At 39.7% G+C, this 26,214-nt stretch overlaps 6 protein-coding genes across 6 annotated transcripts; 5 read left to right on the forward strand and 1 right to left on the reverse strand.

The window, feature by feature from the left end:
- The first annotated feature begins 171 nt into the window (after positions 1-171).
- pwp1 (PWP1 homolog, endonuclein) lies at positions 172-3,751 on the forward strand. Its single transcript, XM_057324316.1, has 15 exons — positions 172-336; positions 422-480; positions 562-749; positions 827-912; positions 1,190-1,286; positions 1,377-1,487; positions 1,633-1,757; positions 1,903-1,970; positions 2,043-2,139; positions 2,220-2,281; positions 2,392-2,503; positions 2,585-2,675; positions 2,769-2,890; positions 2,987-3,092; positions 3,170-3,751. Exons 1-15 carry the CDS (start codon positions 268-270, stop codon positions 3,259-3,261), a joined length of 1,485 nt encoding a protein of 494 aa, XP_057180299.1. The 5' UTR covers positions 172-267; the 3' UTR covers positions 3,262-3,751.
- A 1,155-nt stretch (positions 3,752-4,906) lies between these two features.
- mrpl42 (mitochondrial ribosomal protein L42) lies at positions 4,907-6,121 on the forward strand. Its single transcript, XM_057324575.1, has 5 exons — positions 4,907-5,012; positions 5,194-5,257; positions 5,542-5,626; positions 5,718-5,878; positions 5,993-6,121. Exons 1-5 carry the CDS (start codon positions 4,934-4,936, stop codon positions 6,036-6,038), a joined length of 435 nt encoding a protein of 144 aa, XP_057180558.1. The 5' UTR covers positions 4,907-4,933; the 3' UTR covers positions 6,039-6,121.
- A 454-nt stretch (positions 6,122-6,575) lies between these two features.
- Positions 6,576-8,772, forward strand: ube2nb (ubiquitin-conjugating enzyme E2Nb). Its single transcript, XM_057324214.1, has 4 exons — positions 6,576-6,709; positions 7,529-7,775; positions 7,856-7,996; positions 8,074-8,772. The coding sequence occupies exons 1-4, from the start codon at positions 6,584-6,586 to the stop codon at positions 8,118-8,120; spliced, it is 561 nt and encodes a 186-aa protein (XP_057180197.1). The 5' UTR covers positions 6,576-6,583; the 3' UTR covers positions 8,121-8,772.
- Positions 8,773-11,199: 2,427 nt separating this feature from the next.
- Positions 11,200-17,215, forward strand: nudt4b (nudix (nucleoside diphosphate linked moiety X)-type motif 4b). The gene is made up of 5 exons (XM_057324890.1): positions 11,200-11,625; positions 14,867-14,977; positions 15,287-15,331; positions 15,439-15,526; positions 15,617-17,215. The coding sequence occupies exons 1-5, from the start codon at positions 11,530-11,532 to the stop codon at positions 15,808-15,810; spliced, it is 534 nt and encodes a 177-aa protein (XP_057180873.1). The 5' UTR covers positions 11,200-11,529; the 3' UTR covers positions 15,811-17,215.
- A 623-nt stretch (positions 17,216-17,838) lies between these two features.
- On the forward strand, positions 17,839-22,296 carry dnajc2 (DnaJ (Hsp40) homolog, subfamily C, member 2). The gene is made up of 17 exons (XM_057324092.1): positions 17,839-18,053; positions 18,436-18,626; positions 18,738-18,813; positions 18,952-19,050; positions 19,148-19,289; positions 19,374-19,454; positions 19,540-19,605; positions 19,704-19,795; positions 19,892-20,013; positions 20,127-20,276; positions 20,360-20,448; positions 20,525-20,594; positions 20,709-20,890; positions 20,968-21,068; positions 21,148-21,258; positions 21,861-22,021; positions 22,141-22,296. Exons 1-17 carry the CDS (start codon positions 17,999-18,001, stop codon positions 22,207-22,209), a joined length of 1,857 nt encoding a protein of 618 aa, XP_057180075.1. The 5' UTR covers positions 17,839-17,998; the 3' UTR covers positions 22,210-22,296.
- pmpcb (peptidase, mitochondrial processing subunit beta) lies at positions 22,245-25,799 on the reverse strand. The gene is made up of 13 exons (XM_057324093.1): positions 25,697-25,799; positions 25,296-25,433; positions 24,894-24,980; positions 24,676-24,805; positions 24,409-24,607; positions 24,012-24,091; positions 23,787-23,893; positions 23,245-23,388; positions 23,001-23,161; positions 22,833-22,918; positions 22,662-22,750; positions 22,521-22,596; positions 22,245-22,438 (listed from the first exon to the last, which is right to left on the reverse strand). Exons 1-13 carry the CDS (start codon positions 25,775-25,777, stop codon positions 22,374-22,376), a joined length of 1,443 nt encoding a protein of 480 aa, XP_057180076.1. The 5' UTR covers positions 25,778-25,799; the 3' UTR covers positions 22,245-22,373.
- Positions 25,800-26,214: the final 415 nt, after the last annotated feature.

Raw genomic sequence — 26,214 nt, forward strand, 5'->3', positions numbered from 1 at the left:
CTTTAATAAGTAATATCATGTATGATATTTACGTAAAATAAATATTTGTAAATATAAATATAAGAAAGACTTCAAACTCAATCAAATTGATAAGAATGTGTTTTATAAACAAAGTCTTTGAATAAACAAAAAAACTTTTCAGGAAATGTGTGACGCGATCAGCGTGCGCCGCGGTGTGACATCATCATCGACGTGACGCACCGGGGAATCCTCGTGTTGTGGTCCGCGTCAATCCATTTGTGTCGATAAATGTGACTGAAAAAATAAATGATGAGTTCTCAGATCACTTGTGTCGGTTGGGTGAAGCGCGGAGTCGCTAAAGAAACGCCGGATAAAGTGAGTGTGTCACGTGACCGTCTCATACTGTGTGTTTATTCACGTGCGTGTTTGAGAATTAAATGAATAAACCACATCATGACAGGTCGAGCTGAGTAAAGAAGAGCTGCAGCGCATCATATCAGAGGCCAGAGACGAGCTCAGGTCAGATCTGACACTTATGTCTCATCATAAAAGTCAAAATATATAACTCCTGGAATAAAACATTCTGTCTTATATCTTCAGGGACAGAGAGGATGAGGAGGGAGAGGATGATGAAGGTGTGGCTAGTGGTCCGGACATCAGCGAAGACACATCAGCCGAAGCTTCATCTACAGCTGAAGGTGTGAAGGATATAAAGCCGACAGTGAAAGAGGAGGAGGAGGATGAGCTCGCCGAGTATGGTCTGGATAAATATGATGAAGAGGATGATGGTGGGTGTCAGTCAGACTTGAAATTTGTCATGCAGCAGTACCTGAATTTCATGCTGATCTTATATCTCTTGATACAGACACAACAAATCTTGGAGACAGTCTGGCAGGATTGACAATGTTCGGCACCAATGAGGAGGATCCTTATATCACCATCAAAGACACAGTGAGACATGCGCACAGAAATGAAAGACCTTTGTCTCTATATAGATCAAATTGGGTGTCTATAACAGGGTCACGAGTAGCTGCATGAACTAATGTGCTGTTTGAGCTATTGTGCGAGCCATTGTGGAAAAATATGTATAATGTATTTTCAACCTCAGACAGTTCGATTTATTCAAGATAAACATGTTTTTGTCACCCATATCATATCATATCATAGAGCAGCTCATCACAGCTCTGTACGTTTCAATCTGCTCCAATTTGTATATTTGATTTTGTAGGATCAGTACGAGCGGGAGGATTTTCAGATCAAACCCACTGATAATCTGGTCCTGGCTGGTCGAGCCGAGCGTGACTGCTGTAACCTGGAGATTTACGGTAACCAGCGTCTCTGATATGCTCACTCTTACAGAAATGTTCATCTCTTCTGTTCATTCACTCGTGCCTTGTGTGTGCGTTTGTTGTCAGTGTATAACTCGCCGGGAGATTCTCTGTATGTCCATCATGACATTATGCTGCCCTCGTACCCGCTGTGTGTGGAGTGGCTGAACTTTGACCCCAATCCAGAGGAAGCACAAGGTAAATATTTATTAGATCAGATGTCACCTGAGAGGAAACTAGGATGATGAATTTAATGAATATTCTTGTTGTCCTGGATTCTGATTGGTCAGCGCAGTATTTCTGTACTGATGTGTCTTCACATCGAGTGTGTTTCGTTCCTCAGGGAATTACGCAGCCGTGGGGAACATGACTCCTGTCATTGACGTGTGGGATTTAGATGTTGTGGATTGTTTGGAACCGGCGTTCTCACTGGGCAGCATAAAAAAGAAAAAGAAGAAATCAAAGAAGGTGTCTGATCATAGTTACTACAAGCACGTCTTCATTTCTGTTATGTAGCTCTATTGCGGTTTGTTGTTTGGATCAGAGGAACACAGAACATGTGATGTGATGTGATGTGATGTGATGTGATGTGATGTGCGTTTTTGTGTTCTAGAAAGCGGCAGAGCCTGTGGACGGTCACTCTGATGCGGTTCTGGATCTGTCCTGGAACAAAGTGGTCGGGTGAGTTTTTCTACATCACAGTGATTCTTTCCCACTGCGATCGCGGTCTGATGTGATGTTCCTCGTGTGCAGGAACGTTCTGGCGAGCGCTTCTGCAGATGAGAGCGTGATTCTGTGGGATTTACAGCAGGGCAAACCAGCAGCAACGCTCACAAAACACACAGATAAGGTAGAAAAACACACACGGCACGGCAGGTCAGATGAATCGGGTTCTGCAGAGGTATCTGAATCTTTTCTCTTGTGTTGCAGGTTCAGACTTTGAAGTTTCACCCATTTGAGGCTCAGACTCTCCTCACTGGATCATATGACAAGTAACACATCCTTTAATCTGCTGACATCACTCACGTTCTTGATATCTGACCAATCGGAGCTCAGCGTGACGGCGATCATGTTCACTCAGAGCTGTCTTTGTGCGTCACAGGTCTGCGATTCTGTACGACTGCCGCAGTCCAGACGACAGCCATCGGATCTGGAGGTTCAGCGGGCAGGTGGAGCGTGTGATATGGGATCATTTCTCTCCCTGTCACTTTCTGGTGAGGCGATTGGTCATTCCGGTGTGTTTGATGCATTTCGGTTTTGTTTTTATTGTTTGAACGCATCTCTCTCTCTTTCAGGTGAGTACAGAAGATGGATTCATCTACTGTCTGGACGCTCGATCAGATAAGCCAGTGTTTACTCTGAGGGCTCATGATGGAGAGATATCAGGTCTGCGGCTGATCTCGCTTCATCTTATACCTCATTGTGTGGGTCGTATGGAGGTCTGATGCGTGAGCGTGTGTTGTTGTCTGATCTCGGTAGGGATGGACCTGAGCAGTCAGATCCGTGGTTGTCTGGTCACATCTTCCGCAGACAAACATGTGAAGATCTGGGACATTCTTGGAGACAAACCCAACCTCATCCACTCCAGAGACATGAAAATGGTACTAAAATGTTTTGTTTAAATATATGATGTGCAGATCACGAGTTTGCGAATTATAATGCGAGTACAGTGTTATAGTACACCTGTTGTGTTTCAGGGTGTGATGTTCTGCTCCGCCTGTTGTCCTGATCTTCCGTTCGTGTATGCGTTTGGAGGGCAGCAGGATGGTCTGCGCGTGTGGGACATCAGTGATGTAGCTTCTGGTATGAAATTCAGGCCGCAAGGGTTTTCTGTGTTTGTAAGAGTGAATGATGCTGTAAAATACTTTCTTTATTTCCAGTGGCCGAGGTTTTCGGCAGTCGGGAACGTTTGGTGGCAAACACGGTCTCTGGTGCCTCCAGCAGCGGCACATCACACATGGAGGTCTACTAGTACTTTAATTGACTCCTCCCACAATGATGTGGGAGTGAATGACAGCGCAGGAGGCGGAGAATCACATATGATTGTTTCATTGCCGATGAGATGAACAGTGACTATGTCCATTTATGAAACATATTAATGTCATCATAGGAAGGGATGTGATAAGATCCTGTCTGTGTTTATATATCTGATATATGTGCAGGCATCAGATCTTCTCTGTGTCTCTCTGACAAATGTTTGATTCTTTCCTACACAAAGGATAACGTCTCTCTTCACAGAAAAGATTTAACTATATTTCCATCTTTCCTCTCTGTTCATGAGGTATATAAATATTGGTGATATATATACTTTCTAACAAACCTTTTATTGTGCTATTACTGGTTTGTAAAATGGTTTGTATGTTGTTTTGGAACCATCAAAAATAATTGAATTACAGGGAACTGCCTTACTCTATTAATGCAATATATAATAAAATACAACCAAGTTATTTGAGGGTTTTAATAGATTTCTTCTACGTATGTTTTTCTGCCCCCCGGTGGGCTTCACAGGTAGAGCTGCTGACTGTCACTTGATTTTTTTCTGTCAAAATTAATTGAATTTATTGAAAAATTAGAGCTTAAATTTTCCTCCGTAGTTGAATTTCATGTATATAATCATATATTTGAAAAAGTCAGTCATTCCCTTACAAATACTGAGTCTTTTATGAAAGACGTTATTTAGAAACCTTGCGTTTCCTTGCATATCATTTTTTACTACAGATTTTACATCTCAAGATTTTTTGCTTGTGTTGTTAAAACAAATGTTGTGTTTAGTACAACTGTCAGTTTTATAATAATTTGTCAACCAAAAAACATTAGGCTTATTACGCCTAATGTGTCCGCATCATATGCTACAGTCAGTGCACGTTTGTCGCCACTGATGTTATTTTAATGCCATCCAGTGGGCTACGTTGGTATTGCAGGGCGCTACCGTTAGATTTCTACACAAGTAAATGATTGTTGTCATGAGTAATTTGTATCGTTAACATATAATTAATTTAAATTTACATTCATATGTATTTGACGGGGACTATTATCGTTGATTATTAAAATAATATTATGAAAAATGCACCACAGCATTTTGTTTCCTACCCGGAGTAATATTTGTGTTGCGCACGGAAATAAATGTAATAGAAGGGCAGATCTCCGGTTGTTGCTAGAAGGGATTCAGCAACAGCCGGAAGTGGTGCAAAATCTCGCCATATACTTACAATAAATTACATTAGCTAACACCTACCCCAACCCTAAACCTAACCTTACAATAATAAACAAATATTAATCAACTGTTTTCAGCGTGACAAAAAGTATGCGGTGTTGAAGTGCGCATGCCCAGTGGAGGTAGCTGCATCCCTTTTAGTCAAAACCCAGATCCTCGGTGTTCTGCTAAATTTATATGCTAGAGGTCGCTCCGTGGCTCAAACTGCGAAATATTCTATTCAACTGCATTAAAATTTCAACAAATATTAAGATTGGAGCTGGATGGTCAGAAAAATAAATAAGCACTCATGATAAACACTGAGACAGGCAAAAACTATTTTTTTTAAAACATTGATAAATGTAATAACATAGTCTGTCTTTGGTGCTTCGCTCCTCCCCCCTCGGGTGCGAATGACATTTTCTCTTTCACCAGTTCAGTGTGTGAAAGCATGGCGTCGGGTAACATTAGCAGGTTGGGTCATTTGTTTAATCGTATTTGCTGTAGCAGAAATGTAAGGCATTTTAGAGGTAAGTAGTGAGGAAGTAAAGCAATTATTAATTTATTACACCTATTATTAAGTGTGTAATGTGTTGTTGTTATTTCTATGTGCTGCTGCAAACAGCCACAGCTCTGGGCTTGAATACTTTGACGTGTTTGCTTAATTTACTGTACTTACTTTATGTGATGTACTTACTTTAAATGTTCTAGCTGAAGCTGTTTTGACATCTCACAACAAGTCAGATGTTAGTGGTCCATTCTTCGACAACAACAGGTGACTGTTTTCCTTCCATGTAGAGCAAAAGACTAAAATGTGACTACTGTAAATTTTGTAACTCATTCAAGCTAGTATTATCAAAATTTGCATTTATTTATTTTGCAGGTACAACTTATAAATGTGAAATACAACATAGTGACTCAGAAATAATGATGTAATTTCATATGTTAAGTATTACATTAGAGTAGTTTATATTGTGTTGTCTATAATATATTCTGTTAAAATGGTTATAATCTGCATTATTTCATCATGTCTATGTGATTTGATTTGTTTTGTTTCAGTAATGTGGAGATTGGTGTGACATCTGATGGTAAAACAATAGTATGTTTCCATCCATCTGCAGACGTTCCGTATGAGCTGACACAGGTAGATGTGACATCACACAGTTTATATGAATCCACACAAATCCTCCAGCAACACCTATAAAATATGCTTGTGTGTTTTATCTGTTTTTCAGCCGATTCCCCGACCTCACGCCCTCAATGAAACAGAAACACATGATCAGGTGCTCAAAGCCAGACTGAGTAAAGAAGTTCTACATGACAAACAGGCTCCGACTATAGAGGAACTCAGCAAGATGTTCTACACCACCAAACACCGCTGGTACCCAGTGGGACAGTAAGTTATCATTCATTTAAAGCAAACTTCAATCATTATCACGTGTTTCTTCTATAGATTTTGTAGTGGTGTTGGCATTATTAAATGGCTTGTGTTTTCTATTTTTCATGGCAGGTATCACACCAGACGCAGAAACAGAAACCCACCCAAAGACAGATAGTTCTGGATTGTTCTTCTCTGATGTCTGTTTAGAAAAGGATTTTTTTGTACATTCACAATTACACATAAAATAAAACCCCTAAACCAGCTCTATGTGTATTGTCATTAAATTCCTATATTTTTGTATTTTGCATTGTTTTTACTACAGTTATTGTTTTAAACTTGTAGCTGTTTTAACTCTAAATAAGATTAAAATAAGGCTTTAACTCATTGTAGTGCAATTTGATTTATGATAAAATAGCAAGTGTCCCTGGTATTCATTGCATTCTTTATATATAGCATTATTTAAATATTGTGATACATTTCCTATATTATGTTTCGGTATATAAATTAATTGATATTTCCCTTTAATTTGTATGCATAGAGATAGTTTAATAGTTAAAACTGTGAGGTGAGACCGTGAGCCAGGTAAAGCTAATTTTAGAAATCAGATTTAACAAATTATTTATTAACATAGAGTTAAAATATGAAGCTCTAAAAAGCAAAAAGAGAAAACAATGTGTGGTAGTGAAAATAAAACTACATTTCCCAGAGAGAAAGACGTTGATGACGTTATTGCCGGAAGATTTGCACGCAGGCGCTGTCGAACCGAACGCGAGGAGTAGGGAGCGGGACACGGCTCAAAGAGCAGTAAAAAACGACATGGCAGGATTGCCCCGCAGGATCATTAAGGTATAATCTATATCATGATTATTTTGTGCCTTATGCTCCGTTATTTTGGCGCACCGCAAGCGATGCGATGAAAATAATTGTTAATCCGCACGTGCTAGTGGCCCCCGCTCGCGCTGCAGCAGGGTGGCTCGCGCGCGTTCACTATTTATACATATAAACATTTCATAAAACATGATTAAATAACCTTAATGAAAAGAGCAGCATTGAGCAGTGTTCTCAGATCTCTCTGGTTGGTTTATGAGGCAATGTTTTAAATGATCAGATGTGCTATTATTACGTCACTTGAGATTCAGGGTGTGTTTATAAAGCTTTCTGCATGACGCATGCACATGTTAGTAGTGCAGTGCAATATAAAACGCTCTGAAAATTAGCGTTTTTACTACAGGTGTGTAGATTTGATCCTAAATTAAATAAATCTCCCACGTTGAGCTGTCTTGTCAAACAGTTTCACATAATAATAGTAGACACAACTGAAAGTGCTTGTTGGTTAAAAATACAGAAAACAACGTTTAAATTGTGGATATTTAGTTTACAAAGCATCTAAAACAAAATGTTTCATTAAGATTTGTTTAATACAGTTAACCTGACAGACTGCTCATTTTCAATGAAATAAAAAAATGAAACTGAACGTCAAATAACATTTATTTTCAAAACATTAACAATTTTAATGACATTTTATATCCTAAAAAAGTGCCATAGCTAGCTACACAATACACGTCGACGTCCTAAATTTTGTGTATTGTGATTTACTTTTACACCCCTTGTTGTGCTCAAGTAGCCAATCAGATTTGATCTGACAGGTTTTGTGTCTCTCTGTAGGAAACGCAGCGCTTGTTGGCAGAGCCTGTACCTGGTATCAAGGCGGAGCCGGATGAAGGGAACGCGCGATATTTCCATGTGGTCATCGCCGGTCCGCAGGATTCACCCTTTGAAGGCGGAACGTTTAAACTGGAGCTGTTCCTCCCGGAGGAGTACCCCATGGCTGCTCCGAAGGTCCGTTTCATGACCAAAATCTACCACCCCAACGTGGACAAGCTGGGCAGGATTTGTCTTGACATTTTGAAAGGTGCGTGCTTGTTTGTTCACTCTCACCTGTGTGGAAATATACCCGTGTGGCCACTTCTAAACATCTTTTTGTCTTTGTAGATAAATGGTCTCCGGCTCTGCAGATCCGTACGGTGCTGCTGTCTATCCAGGCTCTGCTGAGTGCTCCGAACCCCGACGATCCGCTGGCCAATGATGTAGCCGAACAGTGGAAGAGCAACGAGGCTCAAGCCATCGAGACAGGTGCGTTCTCCATGAGTTTCTCAGCCATCATAAGAATTCAAGACATGAGAATCTGAGTTCTTTCACCTCTCTTACAGCCAGAACATGGACCAGGCTGTATGCCGGAAACAACATCGAGGTTTAGAAGAAGAAGAAGAGACGTCAGCGAGGGTGTAACAATCTCCTCCTGTCTTCTATTGCATTTAAGGACACTTTCTCAGACATAAAAAACGGCAACAGAAAAAAATATGATTCAAAACCAACTACTGCAGCCCATCGGGTGAGTGTATGATGTGTCAGTGAGTGGCTGTTCCCGGATCAGCTCAGAGCTAACATTCGCTCCAATATTTGATCTTTCTGGCTTCGTGTGGTGACGGTCTGGAGTTCCTCACGGTCACTTCGCTGTGGCCGGTCTGAATGTGTCGTACAGTCTATCACAGTGGCTTTGACTGGATTGTAGGTTTGTGTGTCCTGTGCTCCAGACCCTGCACCGGGTGGATGGGTCATCTTTTTTTGTTATGGGGCATAGAGGGGGGGCTGTTAACGTGGGTCGCATATTTGCTGCTGCTTTGTCAGGGACGATATGATGTGAATTTTTACTTTTTTCTTTCTCTTCAGCATGTAGTTAACCCGTGTACATCATACCTGACACAACCTGCTCTGATGTTGTTGTATTCCAAACAAAGCTTGTGTGAGTGAGTATGCGTGCGTGTGTTTGTGTGAAATCTGTATGACCTGTCTGGGAAAATTAAATCTGTACATGTTCAGTTTTAGTAAAAATATTTTTTGTTATGTTATTTGGTTTGATCTCTTTATTTCAAGAGTGTTTCTCAGATTCAAAGCTGAAAATGAAATGTCAAATAGATTTTCTATGCTTTCAGTCTGTTGGTTTTGCAACCGGCTTATAAAATGTCCCTTACTTCAGAAACTATATCCCTGAGCCTTATTCTTATTCCATCTTATTTTTCAACCTGCTGACATAACTCATTTTCACCATCCAAAGCATTCCCATCAGATGAAATCTGTTTTCCTAATGTCTTATGACACAAGTCATGTAGGTTGTAAATGCCGTTACATGTGAACTATAAACAGTGGCAAAGCATTTTAGTAGCCGTATGTTTTGTGAACATACACTTCTGGTAATAAAATGGAAAAAGTTGCTGATTTTAACAGGTTCTTTGCAATCGCGTGTCTGATTTCCGTTAATATATACCATAAGAATGAGTTTGTGACGTCAGAAACATGCAGCGTGTACTCAAGGTTAACACACATCTGCATAACATGATGGAGTTTTTATTAGAGAAATATTTGTAGATTAGAGAACTAGTTCAACACAATCAGGTGGTCAAACACTTTTAAAATTATAAAATGGAATAGAGAAACAATTAAACAACAGTAATAGCAACATTTAAATTGTGCAAAAAAAAAGAATTGCATTAAAATCTATTAATAGTAGCCTACAATTAACTGCATCAACCTAACAATATGCTTCATTATTATTTTGACAGACCGAATAGACATAAACAAGTTATTTTGAAAATGCATAGTGTGATTTATCATTTCTGCACTAACTGCAGATTTCTGAAGAATTTGTAAGATAAAATAGTTATCACCTTGTTCACACTAAATAACCATGCAAGGATCAGGGAAATAAATCATATTAAAGATTGAGCCGCATCGGCCTGTGTTTTGTGTCTTATAGTGAAGTCATGAAAACAGTTTGTGTGCTGTGTCATATCTGATGAGTCATTTGTTATGACTGTAACATCTGAACAGGTACCATTAGCAGGATTTGTAGGACAGCATTATAATAATGTCTTCTTAGCATATTTGTTCTTGTTGAAAGCTTACATTTATTTTTCGATATTATGTCATTTTTGACATGAGTCGAGTCTCAGTTATTAATTTTTATATACAATAAATTCCAAAGTACACACGATGCAGAGATTCAGGCACGTAACTAAAAAGTGTCATATTTAATCTGAGATAAACAAAAGTATTATTTACAGTTATGTGTTGGTTCTTTTGTTGTGATAAGACTTTCTGCAAATATTTTCTTTCGTTCCACAGTTCATTCACATTTACATTAAAATAAAGCCATTTTAAACTAATAATATTGATACTGTTGACTTATATACAGGGTCTATTAAATGAAGCTGGTTTTAGTTCAATAGGAATCAAGTTAGATTCGGGTGTGTGCTGACCGTGGCAGCTGTTGCTCTGATCAGATTCATGTAATCTTATTTTAGCGGTGAACTCCAGAGACACATTCACTTTCTTCTGTTTGCTGTTTTGGAGTTTGTCTTTATACATTTATTTATAGTGATGTACTGTCACTATACATCTTATTGATGTCAATAGCGCCGTATTATATCCAAGAATCAAGTGGACTCTTGATTTTTCATTTGTAAACAACCAAGAAGCAACAACAAGGCCTGGATGTCTCTTGGAAAATGTCTGGTGGCACCATAAAAGTATTTAACACTAAAGGTACTATATAGGTCAAATCAAATCTGGAAGATAATGTGAATTCCTCCGCAAATCTCATCATGTGTACTTCGTGATAACAGAAGATGATGTCAAATTCCTTTAGTCAAAGTTAAACAATGTCATCACAATTCAATCAGATCAGTATCATGAAAATAGTGAGACCAAGGTCCACAGCTTCATATGCTGACAGTAAAGCAGGATAAAATGAGAGTACTGTACCACGATACTATAGTTTTTCCATGCTAATTCTCCAAAAACTGTCATGATGTTATGATATGATTGTGTTTAAGAATGATGTTTTTATTCATATTTTATTATTGTGTTTTGTGGATCCTGAAATTAATGGGTTTGTGTGTCATTTTTACAGCGAAATATCCATATGTTCAAATTACGAGTCCATTCTCGAAAATAGTCTCAAATTAATACTGAGAGATCCGACATGTCCTGTCTTATTTATCTGCGGTATAACGTTATGTGACAGGAGGTTACGCAGTATGCGGTAACCGAGGAGTGTGAACGCAGTTCACGGAGTCGCCAGACGGAGGCAAAATTACGATTCATACTACGGAAAAGATTGAGGATTTGAATATTAATTAGTTTTTGGTGACGCATTGGTGATACCCTCTAAAGGCGAAGTCTTGGCTTATGAATATTGATTACTTCACGCTGACGTTGCTTGGTAACCCTCCAATGTCAACTGTTTAGCTTATGAATATTAACAACCAAGCCGTCAACATAGTAACGTAACGTTAGTGAATTCGCACCCGGCCCACCACGCACGCATATATATACCGGGAAAATAAGATATGAATAGCGGAATACGCGGTGAACCGTTAAGCGGGACAAATAACCGAATCTACTAGATTACACGAGGAGTAATTTAATGATTTAAAAAGGATTTTAAATCAACGCGACCCCCTAGGCTCGGTGCAGCCCGGTACTGCTCCGTCCGTCCGCCTCTCGCGCTGTCTCTGCCCTCGGTGGTGACTCACGCTGCTCGGGCCGTTCACGGAACATTGCTGACCGGTCGGATTTATAAACAGAGGGACCGACGGAATTTAAACATGAAGTTCAAACCGAACCAGACGCGGACGTACGACCGGGAGGGATTCAAGCGGCGGGCGGCGTGCCTGTGTTTCCGAAACGAACGGGAGGATGAGGTACGAAACCGGGGGAAATGATCCATACCGGTGCTGAATAACACACACTGACAGTATACTGTATTTTTAAGAGCGTATAGATATATTGCAGGTTGTAATGCACTTGCAGTAGTGTGACGTAATCTACAGTTAATTTATTAGTGATGTATTTCGTCATTGATGTAATACTGACTGTAGCTCAACTGGTAGCTACAGCATTGCCTTGGCAACGCAAATGTCATGTGTTCGATCCAGAGAATCCACATAAAAAGGTGTAAGTTCTGTAGATCACTTCGGACAAAAGGTCTACCAAATGCATGTACATTTAGATATAGAATGATTGATTTACTATTGCAAGATGTCAATGCATGTGCATGTGCAGTTAACACAACACGTCATATACACATGATCCTCACAAACACAGTTCACACAGAGATTATTCTGTTTACATATACAATGATTTCAGCTTTTCTCTGATCAAAAGCTTGTAAACAAAGTTTTGTGAGACTTTCTATCTATCTATTTATCTACAGTTTTGTCCTTGCACACATGCAGTGTGTGACATATAGTGACTTGCAGGCACTTTAGACTGTAGGTCACTAGGTCTCTTTAGTGGAGTTATGCAATAAATTCACCCAGACTGCAGCCCGCTGAAATCTTAACTTCTGTCTTCACATTCACTTTGTATTCTTCACCATCAGTCTCACGTTAGCTCACACCCCCCTCACTACACTGATCTCAGAGCAGCTTCACAAACACTTTGAGAAGAGACTGATCGGCAGTCAGTGCATGTCTGTGTAAGTGATTTCCAATGGCTGCTCTTTGTGTCTATGTGAAAGAGGACGGGCAGGAGGCCGAGGATCACATGAGCACGTAATTCCCTCGAAATCCCTCTGTGCACAGATTCACTGACAACAAATGATTTGAAACACAATCATTTGTCTCAGACACAGACAGACAGAGTTTTTGATGCTACAGGTGCTTTCAGAAAAACCGAATGAATGTTTTATTGTGTTATAGCCGTCAGATTCTCTGTCAGTTTGTGTTTATTTTTAACGTAGTCCTGTCCTCCTGGAATCTTTCTCAGCTTCATCTCATCTATTCTTATTGAAAACATACTGCACGTTTAGAAACCGTCATAGAGTTAGGCATGCGTTTAGGTATATCTGAGATTATTGTGGTGTAGTGGCCTGTAGACTACAGCTCCATGTAAAATATTTGACCATGTTTCAGTCCAAACCAGAGAATTCCGCAAAAAATTAAAAGTGCACAAACAATAAAAAAAGTCTGCATGTTCAGAACACTTAACCTCGCTTTGCTTCAGGCATGTTGTCCTTGTAATAAGTTCATGCTGTCCTTCAGCGGTCACACTGTGTGAAAGTCAAACAAACCGCTTCCACCAGCTCTGCTTGTGTGGTGGTGATACGTAAAGATGGTAAAATATACAGTTTTATTCACTGCACTATGAAAGATCTGTAGTTATTTATTAAAATGCCGATTTAGTCGTGATCCAGACAATGGGAAATACAGTGTTGATCCATTTCCTCATGCAAATTAGACAGATGATGATTCATGTTTTTCACCCAGTTTGTTTCAATCTCAAACGTCCGTCCTTGATACGAGATAGATAACATGTTCATTCTGAAAGAGAAGTGCTCAACTTCATTCATCAGGATATACGTCCACATCCGGCAGCAGAACTCAACAAATATTCTATTCAACAAATGATCTTATTTTCTCGCTTTATTTGTTTTGGGTGATCTAGACATGTTTATGTGAGATTCTGTTGTGTCTCTGGGACAGAGTGAAATTACAGGACTGTAAATTACTGGTTTTAATGCAGTGATTCTCAAACATGTTTGTACAGCAGGCTTTATTGTTGCCCAGTTTTCTCAAGCCTTACGTTCCTGTACTGCACACAAGCACATGAATACACAGACCACCGTTGTTTAGTTAATTGTTGAGAATAAGATCTTTAATACTAGTGTATATTTAAAGTACTTCTGCGAAATAACAGAACCTGCCTACTAGCGTGTTTAAAGAATACATATGTGTTCAGATAAACTGGAACAATGCTGAATGTAAATAGTAAATGTGTGAGTGTGTTCTGTACACACAACCTTCAGATGCCAGAGGCTTTCCTTCATCATTACTCTAACACACACACACACGGCAGTGAGTCTTCTTTGAGGCAGTCACCTGTAAAAATAACCTCACTTTACCTCAGTCAGGCCCAGAACGTGACAGGTGACAAACGTGATGTCACAATCATCAATCCCACAATCCTCTTAGTGCAGGAGACACATGAGGGCTTCCTCAGCAGCTGGAGGATTAGCCAGTCAGAGATAATAGAGCAAGATGTACTGCTTGATTGTCCTCATTAGCTACATGTCCAATACTGTAACAGTTCAGATTCGCAAGAAATGTACTTTAGTACCATGGATGGTCTGTGTGAGTGAATCTGTGTTCTGTGAGTGCATCTGTTTTGTATAAGTGAATCTGTTTTCTGTAAGTGAATCTGTTCTGTGCAAGTGAATCCTTTCTGTGTGACTGAATCTGTTCTGTGTGAGTTCATCTGTACCGTGCAATTCTGTGCATTTGAATCTGTTCTGTGCGAGCGAATCTGTTCTGTGCGAGCGAATCCTTTCTGTGTGACTGAATCTGTTCTGTGTGAGTGAATCTGTACTGTGCAATTCTGTGCATTTGATTCTGTTCTGTGCAAGCGAATTTGTTTTGTGCGAGTGAATCTGTTCTCTGTGAGTAAATCTGTTCTCTGCGAGTGAATCTGTTTTTTGTGCAAGCGAATCTGTGCAAGTGAATCTGTTCTCTGTGAGTGAATCCTTTCTGTGTGACTGAATCTGTTCTGTGTGAGTTCATCTGTACTGTGCAATTCTGTGCATTTGAATCTGTTCTGTGCGAGCGAATCTGTTCTGTGCGAGCGAATCTGTTCTGTGCGAGCGAATCCTTTCTGTGTGACTGAATCTGTTCTGTGTGAGTGCATCTGTACTGTGCAATTCTGTGCATTTGATTCTGTTTTGTGCAAGCGAATTTGTTTTGTGCGAGTGAATCTGTTCTGTGCGAGTGAATCTGTTCTCTGTGAGTAAATCTGTTCTCTGCGAGTGAATCTGTTTTTTGTGCAAGCGAATCTGTGCAAGTGAATCTGTTCTCTGTGAGTGAATCTGTACTGTGCGAGAGCAAGTGAATCTGTTCTGTGTTAATGAATCCATGCAAGTGAATTTGTTCTGGTCTATGTTTTCTGCAGGTTTTATTAGTCAGCAGCAGTAGAAACCCGGATCAGTGGATTGTTCCTGGAGGAGGTATGGAACCAGAAGAGGAGCCGTGTGGAGCAGCGGTACGAGAGGTCTTTGAAGAGGTGTGTTACCCTAACACAACACCAACCATCATGTTAATGGCATCGTCACATTAGTTAATGTTTTTATATAACCTTTCTTTAAAGAGCTCACGATCTGTGAGGGTATTACAGTATTCACCCACACCTGTTCACCCGTTCTGATGTGTTGTGAATTACATTTAATTTAATAGATTTGGCTCACTCATGTAAAAAGGTAAAGTGAGGTCAGCCCAGCCCCTGCTGTTTCACTGCATTCTTTGCCCTACTGTAGGGAATCTCATGGCTATGAGTGAAAATAGTTTCAATTTGATCTCTGTCTCTGTCCCACAGGCTGGGGTGAAGGGTAAACTGGGCCGTTTACTCGGTGTGTTTGAGGTAAGGCTGTAATTTTCAATCTTCTCCTAAAGGACAGTGAATTTTTTTTTGAGTTTGCACTTCTCTACAATCCCTTGTACTGAAAGTCTTTCTATTCTCATCTGCAGCAGAATCAAGATCGCAAACACAGGACGTATGTGTATGTGCTGACCGTTACAGAGACCCTGGATGCCTGGGAGGAATCTGTCACCATCGGTGAGCGTGTGTTTGTAACACCCTATGGGTCATTCGATTTTTCTTGATGTGACAAATATTGCTGAGACACATATTGTTTCATCTCTGTAGGTCGTAAGCGAGAGTGGTTTTCTGTTGACGAAGCCATCAAAGTTCTGCAGATCCACAAGCCTGTTCACGCCGAGTATCTGAGACGCCTGCGGATCAGTCGCCCACCCACCAATGGCAACCTGCTTTTACCCCAAACATCAGCCAACAACCTCACACCTCTCTTCAGCACACCAGCATCAGCCACCCGCAGATAGGACACACACAAAAACCACTGACACACTCCAGAGCATCACCTCCGACGCACCTTTGGGACGAGTCTGTGTGGACGTTTTGGTGAAGAATGCCTTAACGATTTTTTTACGTTGATTTTGAAACTGTTACTAACATCTGATTTCACAAACAAGTTACGTGGAAGTGCACTTCCATCACCTCTTGACCACTCTCACCTGCAGAGCTCGGCATTCTGGGATTGTCATTCCATTCAGCTTCAGCGGTTTACCTCACTAATGACCCCAAACCACCCTTTAAGACTCAAGCCCTTTAAATGCCTCCTGACAGGATAGCTGCATGTCTGAAAGAATCAGATCCATCACATTACGATTGTGTACAGGACGCTCATCATTCGGGATTTAAGTATGTTGTCATTTTATGCTGTGGTTTAAAAAAGGTTTGTATATATATTAAAAGACTGAAGATGATAAAAATCTGTAAGGGTTTTGAACTAAAATGCAAATGTATTAACTTTTTTCTGCTCTTAACACTTTCTAGGAGTTTTTTCTTTAGATGAATTTAAAAAAGAACAAAACTGTGAATTTTTCAGAGAAAAGAAAATTGTATTAATGGCTGAAGCTTGCAGTACATGTCAAGAACGTTTTTAAGTAAAAAAGAAATAAAAACATTTTGCTTATTATAAAAAAACTCCTTGCATATTTTAGGACCATTAGTTTTTTTGCATTATGACATTAAGTTAAGATCCCTTCTTCTCAAAATCTCATTACTTGGTGTTAGTGAACGCTTGTGATTATCTGTCAGATGTGGGAATTGGGTGCCTTTTTACTACTAAAAAATACATTGTACTGTCATTTTATCTTCTAACACTCATGAATTTATCTTGATCTGAATCCAGTTCTTCACTCCATGTTTGGGTGAGTGTGCTGGTCTCAGATCAGTGTGAGAGAATCTGCTGAAAGTTAAACACAAGTTAAATGTATTTGTGGGTTCTGACATGTCATTCATCTGCTGACCGTGGTGTGTATGTTGTGTGATGTGTGAAAGATGACAGGTCAGTCTTTATTTTGGGAAGGTTGTAATTGTATAAATGATTTTTAATACACTAAAATGCCCAATGTTAATGTGAAAAAAACTAACATTTCTTTAAACAAATGTTACTGTGTTTAGTAAAACACAAACAGGAGCGTTATTTTCCACACGACATGTACTGTCTGATATTTTGAATTTGTTGTAAAGTGTAAATGAGCCTGGAGGTGTGGAGATGTTCATGGTGTTGGTAGATTTACAGAAAGCAGGGTTTGACTAACAGCCTCTTACCTGCTTTGTTGCCAACGGGTCCACCGTTTCAATATGTTTACCGTAATCTGTACAGATGTTCATAATGGATATTTTTATTTGTCAATAAAGATTGTATCAGATTAAACAGAATCAGTGTTTCAGGCTTGATTCTGGACAAAATTAGTGGAAATACATAAAACGTTTTTGGAAAACAAGTTACTTACAAAATATTTAACCAAAATTTCCTTTACCACAACTATATAGCCAAAAAACATGGTTAGTTACTACAGTTAAACCATGGTAACCACACATTAACCAATTAACTGTAGTTTTGCTTTCATAACCATAGTTTAACCTTGGTATTTGTAATAAAACTATGGTAATACAAATAGTAAAAGGGAAAAATACAAAAAATAAAAATACAGAAATTTTAAATTAAATAAATAATACTTCACTACTATGATCAAATCAATTTTACTTTAATAATTTTACCATTGGACGCCACATTTAAAAAAAGTACAAATTATCACTAGTATTTGTTATTATTAAATCCCATTAGTAATATACCAATTAGTATTATAACTATTATAAGTATTATTATTTATAATTAGTATTAGCATGAATAAAAGATTATTTTCCCGTTTGAAGGATAACTTTTTACTAACTAGTGACTGACTAGTAAAAAAATGTATTTAACTAATTATTACAGAAGTAACTCTGAAGCTGTGGCGAGTGTTCAAGCGGAACCAAATCTCCTCCGTCTGTAGCGCACCGGAGCGATCTGAATGTGACACAACAGCAGCAGTACAGCTGTACAGGGCCCATGTGGACCCCTCAGATCTTATCTAAACACAGTGTGATAACTCTAAATCAGTGTGATCTCATATGCTGATGTGAGTTGTGTAGATCGTCTGTGTGTTTTTGCGAGTGAAAATGCTGAAAGAGGCGCTTGAAGGGCAGATAACGGCGGTGTGTAACGCCGTTGCCGGTAAGTGTCAGTAATAAAGAGATACTATAGAGATGTACTGTAAGCACATAACAGCATTATTCTTCTAAACTCTTCTTATTATTATCAGAGTCTTTCAGAGTAAAGTTAGATGGAGTAATTATTACTTTCATGAATGAACATTAATCCAAATCAATATCTATTGATGTGATGTATTTTCATTACATCAGTTTGTGTTACACTGTAATAGAGATGTATCTCTCTTGGATGTTTACTTTTGTTTAGGTAACTTTTTTCATTTGACAGATTGAAACCTGACAGATTTGTTTTCACTTACAGTATCATTTGTAAATGTTTTTATTTATTAAAACAAGTTCAGTTTGTTATTGTTTACTCCTGATTATAAGCTGTTTGTCTCTTTCAGTGTCAGTACAGGTTCAGGTGGAGCCGGTGGGCCGCTGGTTCGAGGCATTTCTGAAGCGCAGAAGTAGAAATGTGTCGGCTTCTTTTCAGGAGCTGGAGGAGGAAGAGGAGCTGTCTGAGGAAGAGGAGGGAGAAGAACTTCAACTGGAGGAGTATCCACTGCTAAAGACACTGGACCCTAAAGACTGGAAGGTGTGTAGAGGCGTGTCAGCGCTGTGTCATTATGTACTACGAGTGTCTGTATCAGTCTGATGTTGAACATATGAACTGAATGCATCTCCTTTTCTTCTTTTGACTTTACAGAATCAAGATCATTATGCTGTTTTGGGTTTGGCTAACGTCAGGTACAGAGCAACACAGAAACAGATCAAAGCTGCTCGTAAGTTAAATGTTTCACCGGACCTCTCGGCTTTTCTGAATTAACACATTGATAATACGTTTAAAGGAATATATATGATATGACATGTAGTAGCGGTTTGTACCTATGAAGATTCTAACATGCTGCTGTTTGTCACAGATAAAGCCATGGTCCTCAAACATCATCCAGACAAAAGGAAAGCGGCGGGTGAACAGATTGTCGAGGGGGACAATGATTACTTTACTTGTATTACAAAAGGTAAGTTTGCACTTGATGCTTTCTCACTGTCCACAGTTCTGTTCTGCAGCACTGATGATGATCTCTCCATTATCATTCTGTTTCTGTCAAATCACAGCAATAGAGATCCTGTCAGACCCTGTGAAGCGGCGAGCTTTTGACAGCGTAGATCCCACATTTGACAACACGGTACCTTCGAAAGCAGACGGCAAAGAAAACTTTTTTGAGGTGTTTTCACATGTGTTTGAAAGGAACGCCAGGTAAACACACTGCACTAGTAAATGCTTAAAGAGGCAATGAGACGTTTACTGTACAGATATCACAATGTGATGTCATTCATCCAGGTGGTCTGTTAAGAAACACGTCCCCAGTCTGGGTAACATGCAGTCTTCTTTTGAAGACGTGGATCATTTCTATTCCTTCTGGTGAGTCTGTAGTTTCATCTTGTGCAAGCTGGAATTCTGAGGATTACACATGAATCTTCTTCATGAATGTATTTATTTTCTGTAGGTACAACTTCGATTCATGGAGAGAATTCTCATATTTAGATGAAGAAGAAAAGGAAAAGGCTGAATGGTAAGGATGTTTGGCTCATGTGAATGGGTAAATTATGTTATGACATCTGTTTTTCACCGTGTTTGTTGTGTTTTCTGATATATATTTGTCTGCACTAGTCGAGATGAAAGAAGATGGATTGATAAACAGAACCGGGCCTCTCGAGCGCAGAGGAAGAAGGAAGAGATGAACAGATTACGAAACCTCGTTGGTAAATATGGCATTAGACCGTATTGTGTGTTACGGTTTTACGGATCCCTCACAATATCATGCCATGATCATGTGTATGCGTGATGATGTGTTGTAGACACTGCTTACAACTCTGACCCACGAATAAAAAAATTCAAAGAGGAGGAGAAAGCCAGAAAAGAGTCTGAGAAGAAGGCCAAAGCAGAGGCGAAGAAGCGAGAACAGGAAGAGAAGGAGCGGGTATGAACAAATAATACCTCCTGAGAGAGAGGGGGGGGGAGAGAGAGAGAGAGAGAGAGAGAGAGAGAGAAAGCTCTGAGTCCAGGATTGACTGTGTGTGTGTCTTTACACAGGCGCGACAGGCCGAGGAGGATGCTGCACGTTTGGCGAAGGAGAAAGAAGAGGAGGCAGCAAAACACGCAGCACAACAGGCGAAGAAAGAGAAAGAAGCTCAGAAAAAAGCCATCAAGAAAGAACGACAAAAACTCAGAACGACGTGCAAGGCAAGAAAACCTCAATTCATCTCAGACACTGAGCTCTTAGTGAGATGTTCAGATTCTAAACTTTATCTCTCTCTGCTCCTCAGACTCACAATTACTTTGCCGATAATGAAGCGGACAGCGTGAGGATGATGGAGGAGGTGGAGAAACTCTGTGATCGCTTAGAACTGATTAGGTGATGGTGTGCTGCTGTAAAAAAGACTGTAAAGACTGTGTGAAATACTGAGATTTCTTTTCTTTTTGTTTTTCAGTTTACAAACGCTGAATGAGGCTTTAGCTTCTGGGAATAAAGAACAGAATAAAATGGCTCTGGAGAAACAGGTGAGTTTATCATGTTTACTAGGAACAAAAGCGACTTTCTATTGTCATTTGGATGAGTCTGCACTCCAGATTCTCCTCCTGGTTCAGTTCTTGACCATGTGTTTATCTGTGCAGGTGCACGAGGTTAAAGTTCAAATGCAGAAGGAGAAGGAGGCGGAGATTCAGGCGCAGCAGGCCACACGTGGTGCCGAACATGCCGGCGGAGGGGGCGGAGTCAATAACAGATGCTGGAATGAAGAAGATCTTCAGCTGCTCATTAAAGCCGTGAACCTCTTCCCTGCCGGAACCAACGCCAGGTGAGTCGCCACGGAAACATCACAGACCATGCGGGGTTTCCCGGTGTTTCTCACAGAGCTGTGTTGTGATCTGACAGGTGGGAGGTGATCGCCAACTATATGAACCAGCACTCCAATAGCGGTGTGAAGAGAAATGCCAAAGACGTCATTAACAAAGCAAAAACTCTACAGAAACTCGGTAAGGAACTAACTCACTGTCATCGTTCACCTCACGGAAGAGCAGAGGTCAAACTTTTTATTTTCTCCTCTGTTTCCAGATCCTCACCAGAAAGACGAGATTAACCGAAAGGCCTTTGAGAAGTTTAAGAAAGAACATTCAGCTGTTCCTCCTACTGTAGATAATGCAGTGCCATCAGAACGCTTTGATGGTGAGTTGCGTGTGTCGCTGTGCTTAAAATGAAGTAACCTATAGAATGTAGCCTGTACTATAGTTAGGGGTCCAAGCATGAAGTACACAGTTTGCGAAAATTATAGAAATCTTTTATTGAAAAAAACATTCTTGTGTCAACGAATTCCACAACCTTGCCAACATATTGGTTTATCGACATGAATGTTAGTATGTCATTATAATCATAACCTGAGGGCACAAACACATTTATAGCACAGCACCACCTACTGGTCATGAGAAATTGAAAATATATTTTTTTTGTTTTGGTATTTTTACATTTTGTAGCACCACAAGAACGATCCGATTTATTCAGAGCATAATTTTTTTATTTTTTAAATCATAAACGGTCAACAAACTTGCTTTGACCCCCAATAATTAAATATTCTACTTTTGGTAGTTGTTAATGTTTAAGGACAGAGAATTAAAAATGGTGGTTAGTCTTTGGTAGAATTGTCAAACATTACCCAGAAAGTGCATTGAGCTATGGAATACTATATAATTTTTACTACTACATTTTTGAAAATTTAGCACATTTTCTGTAAAATGTATGTTTTAAGTCGATAATCGTCTCCATCCCTGTAGCTGTAGGTGCTGAATCTAACGCCGCCCCCTGGACCACAGAGGAGCAGAAACTACTAGAACAGGCTCTGAAAACCTATCCTGTTAACACACCAGAGCGCTGGGAGAAGATCTCAGAAGCTGTACCCGGACGCTCCAAAAAAGACTGCATGAAGAGATACAAGGTGAGCCGTTCACTTTAATATTTACAAAATAATTGAACACACCAACTCTGCAGTATGTATTATAGTGAGTACAGAATGATCACAGCATATGAATCCTGTTCGTGTTTGTGTGGTTACAGGAGCTGGTGGAGATGATAAAAGCCAAGAAAGCCGCTCAAGAACAGGTTGCTGCTAAAAACAAAAAATGACGACAAAGAGAAAACACACGCACCCCTCGGTCTTTTAACTTTATTGTGTTGTTCTTTATTTTATAATAAAATAAACAGGTAAAATCACATGATATTAAATACTGGTGGTTTGTAACTTTGTGAATGGACAGACGCGTACGGGTTGAGTTGAGTTAGCAGAATCTCTATGATCTTAACCAATACATGCTGCTCTGGATCCTGTTATAGTCTGGCAGTTGTTCAATCGGACCTGCAATTAGAATCACCATTAGTCTCAATATTATTCTCTTTTTTTATTTGAACGTATTATAAACAGAAAATGTAATACTGACCAACAGCTGCAATAGCAGGAACTTTATTATAGATGTATTTTGTACACACGCTTCTGATCGTCGTGGCATCTATAGCCTGAGAGAGAGAGTCTCATGACTAGTTCACAAGAAGATTAAAGATAAGTGTTTACATTCACTCACGTCTATTCTGGCCTCCAGCTCGTGTAGAGGAATCCTGCGACTGTAGCACAACATCTGCCTGCCGATGTCCTCGCAGATAGGTGTTGACCCTAGACGAGAACCGCATATAAAACTGATACAGAATCTGACCGTCGCGTGTGTAGTGTTCTGAATTTCTGAAAGTAAACTTACCGTCCAGATGCAGCAGCATGTTTGTCTTGAGCAGGTTTTTAGCTCTGTTCACCTCACTGTCCGTCACATTCGTACACAGAGACATCCTGCGAGGAACCCACCGTTACATCATCACATTTAAACCTCTGGTGTGCATTCTCAGTGAGTTTTACACCAACAGACTCTCACCATTCCAGCTGAGTGAAGCGAATCATCTCGCTGACGGTTCCCGGCTCACACACCATGTAAAGACCCCACAGGCCTGTATCGGTGTAGCAGGTGTTAAAGGACTGGAAGCTGTGGCACAGGTTCCCCTGACATGCCATCTGCGCCAACTTACTGGACAAATTCTGGGAAAATCAAGTGCAGTGTGCTGACTGTGAGTGAGTTGTGCGTCTTGAGCTATAAGATTTAGTTCGAGAGCATGTCTTACCATCCCACCGCCAAGTGAACGGTCCCAGTTCCCTATGAGCGTGTTTGCCACCATCAGTGGAATGGTGTCTGGATGTGACCACCCGACGGCCTCCACGGCGATGGCGATATGAGCCAAAGGCATTTTATCATCTCTTACACGAATCTGTTTGGAATCAAGAAGAGCTGGTGGTAAGTCTGTGATCCGTGAGTTAAGAACTACTGATGTGCTGTTGATTATAACAAAAAAAAAAAAAACATGTAGACTGATCTTAGGTTCTAGAAATGAACAAAAATTACAATGGATGTCTAAGGGAAAGGCATTTAGAAAAAGTACCTGACAGAAACTTAGTGGAAATTTTTTTTAATAAAGTTTCACTTTGTCTTTTTCAGAATGCCTTGCACGCTAGGCTTCCATTGCAAGCACATTACTGTTAACACATTTCTTTACAAACTGGGGATGCATCTAAATTATTTGCTGCTTAACAGTATTTCACATTTTTGTATAATTTGGGATAATTAATGAAATGTTAATCTTATTTGTAATAATTTTATTTAGGTTACCTCACTTCCAGTGAAATGACAGGGTTGTAATGCATCTGCACTGTATCTGGCTGGCAGCTTCCCAAAATGATATTTGGCCAAATCAATAAGTTCATTATGTGACACACCTGAAATGAAGATATTTTAAAATAAAAGAATATACAGTAACAAAAGTAAATAAAATCTGAAAACGTACTTAAAACTTGTATATAAAGATGCGAGACTGAACTGTGCGTGTTGTTTTACCTCCAGCTGCTGCTAATATAATTCTTGGACCCTTGTAGTGTGTTGTGATGTATTCCACCAGATCTGCTCGATTTATCGATCTGTCAAAGAATCAAAACACAAATGGATCAGCTCTTCAAGGTTAAAGGGAACATCATAATGTTTTAGAGCTAAAGTGTGTATTTTCTCTCATGGTTAAAATACTTCAGACTATTCCAGTGTACTCAATAAAGCATAGATTGATTTCCCTAAAACGTGTAAAGACTGAGAAGCTATAAAGCATTTATCTCATCTCTACTAGATCACACTAACGCAAGAGAAGACTGTTTTTTTGCTACTGTATTAGGAGATTTTAATAGTCAATAAATGTGCATTAACTTTGAACTTGAATTGAGTGGATCTGTAAACTGATACATACTTGATGTTTTCTGTAGGACCCAGGATGGTTCTACCCAGTGGTGTCTCATGATAGGCTGTAGCATGCAGATAATCAAAGACAACTTCCTGCAGGTTGGTCTCCACCTCCTGCATCTCTCTGAGGATCACTCCACGCTCCCGCTCGATCTCTGCCTCTCCCAGCATGCTGTTCTGAATGATGTCGGCCAGTATCTCCACCGCTGGGGACAGAGAGAAATTACTTATAGCATATAACTTTCTGCTCGTGATGGTGATGTGCGGGTTTTACCTCTGGGCAGATCTTTGGAGAAAGCTTTAGCGTAGTACACGGTCTGCTCTCTAGAAGTGTAAGCGTTGAGATGAGCTCCCATGTTCTCGATCTCTAACTCCAGGTCAAGCTGTGACCTCTTCCTGGTGCCCTGTAATGGACGGATTGGGTTTCTCCTTGTGCACTGAGTTTAATTATTTCGGTATGTAAACAACTATTTCTGTAAGTGAGCTTCTTACTTTGAATGCCATGTGTTCCAGGAAGTGGGCTGTGCCATTGTTTCGTTCATTTTCATACCGGCTACCAGCATCAATCCATAGACCAACCTGGACCATTACATACAGATTTATTTGTTTATTATTTGAATATTGTTAAACATTTAATAAAGATTAAATGCACCACTGACACTGTATATAAATGTTTTCTGTTATTCTATTATATATACACTTCACGTGATCTGTTATTTCAGATAGGGGCGGCCTGGTTTTATTCCCATCCACCCCTCATGTGCCCTGTATTGACGCTTAAATAACCCCTGATATGATTAAATCAAATGTCGTTTAAATGAAATGTTTAATAATAACATTTATCAAACACCTGAGATGGAAACAGAGCTAGTGCAGATATGACGGAGAGCTCACCGTGCACGTGGACAGTCCCGAATCTTCAGACGCAACCCTGAGCCCGTTCTCGAGGGTCGTGACATTCGTCTCAGGTACGTTCAGAACCACGTGACTGACAGCTTGAGTGGATCTGTGCCGATTGGACCCAGCTGTGATCTGAAACAACACTTCAAGTTATATAACCACGCTGACAACAGGAATTATGTAACTAAAGTAGATAAAATAACTGATTTTTAAATTAGTATAAAACATGTTTATTCCAGCATACTAATCATGTCATTTCATAATAAAGGCTCAGTTTGCGTCACATTAGTCCAGCTGGCACGACAATCCCACCATGTTTTAAATAACTGTCAAGACGTAATTGTTGGTATTCTGTCTGTTATTAATAGCATTTGTGGTTTTTTTAAACCTCTTACCCTGTTAACAGCTCTTGTATTCAATAAATTCTTAACAAGGCTTCTCCCAGCTGCGCTGAAACGCTGCACGGACGCCGCCATGCTGTTTACTGACCGTGTGACGTTGTGCAAAGGACGAGCTCTGATTGGATGGAATAATGTGTGCGTGACGTAGCGTAGTTGGGAAACTGAAATAATTTGGTGGATAGAAAAGAGGTTCATGTTGTTTACTAACAGTTGAAGTTATTGGCGAATCTGACAATATCCTATTTTGGAATGATGTTACAAACGTTTCCACCACAGCAGGTTCCACAAACATAATTTTTATGCCATCTAGCGGTTAAACGTCAAGTTGCGAAGTTCGTTTATTGCACCAACAGATGGGAGCAGAGTCATAGGATCAGCCAGTTACTGCAATAAAGTTATGAAAAACTGGGATAGGTATAGCTATTTTTATAATGTGTAATGTGTGTTAATTATTACACATAGTTTTATCATGTTAACTAGAAGTTAAATGAAAAGACAATTTATACACTCTT

Source organism: Triplophysa rosa, linkage group LG24 (assembly GCF_024868665.1).
Source record: "Triplophysa rosa linkage group LG24, Trosa_1v2, whole genome shotgun sequence".
NCBI lineage: Eukaryota > Metazoa > Chordata > Actinopteri > Cypriniformes > Nemacheilidae > Triplophysa > Triplophysa rosa.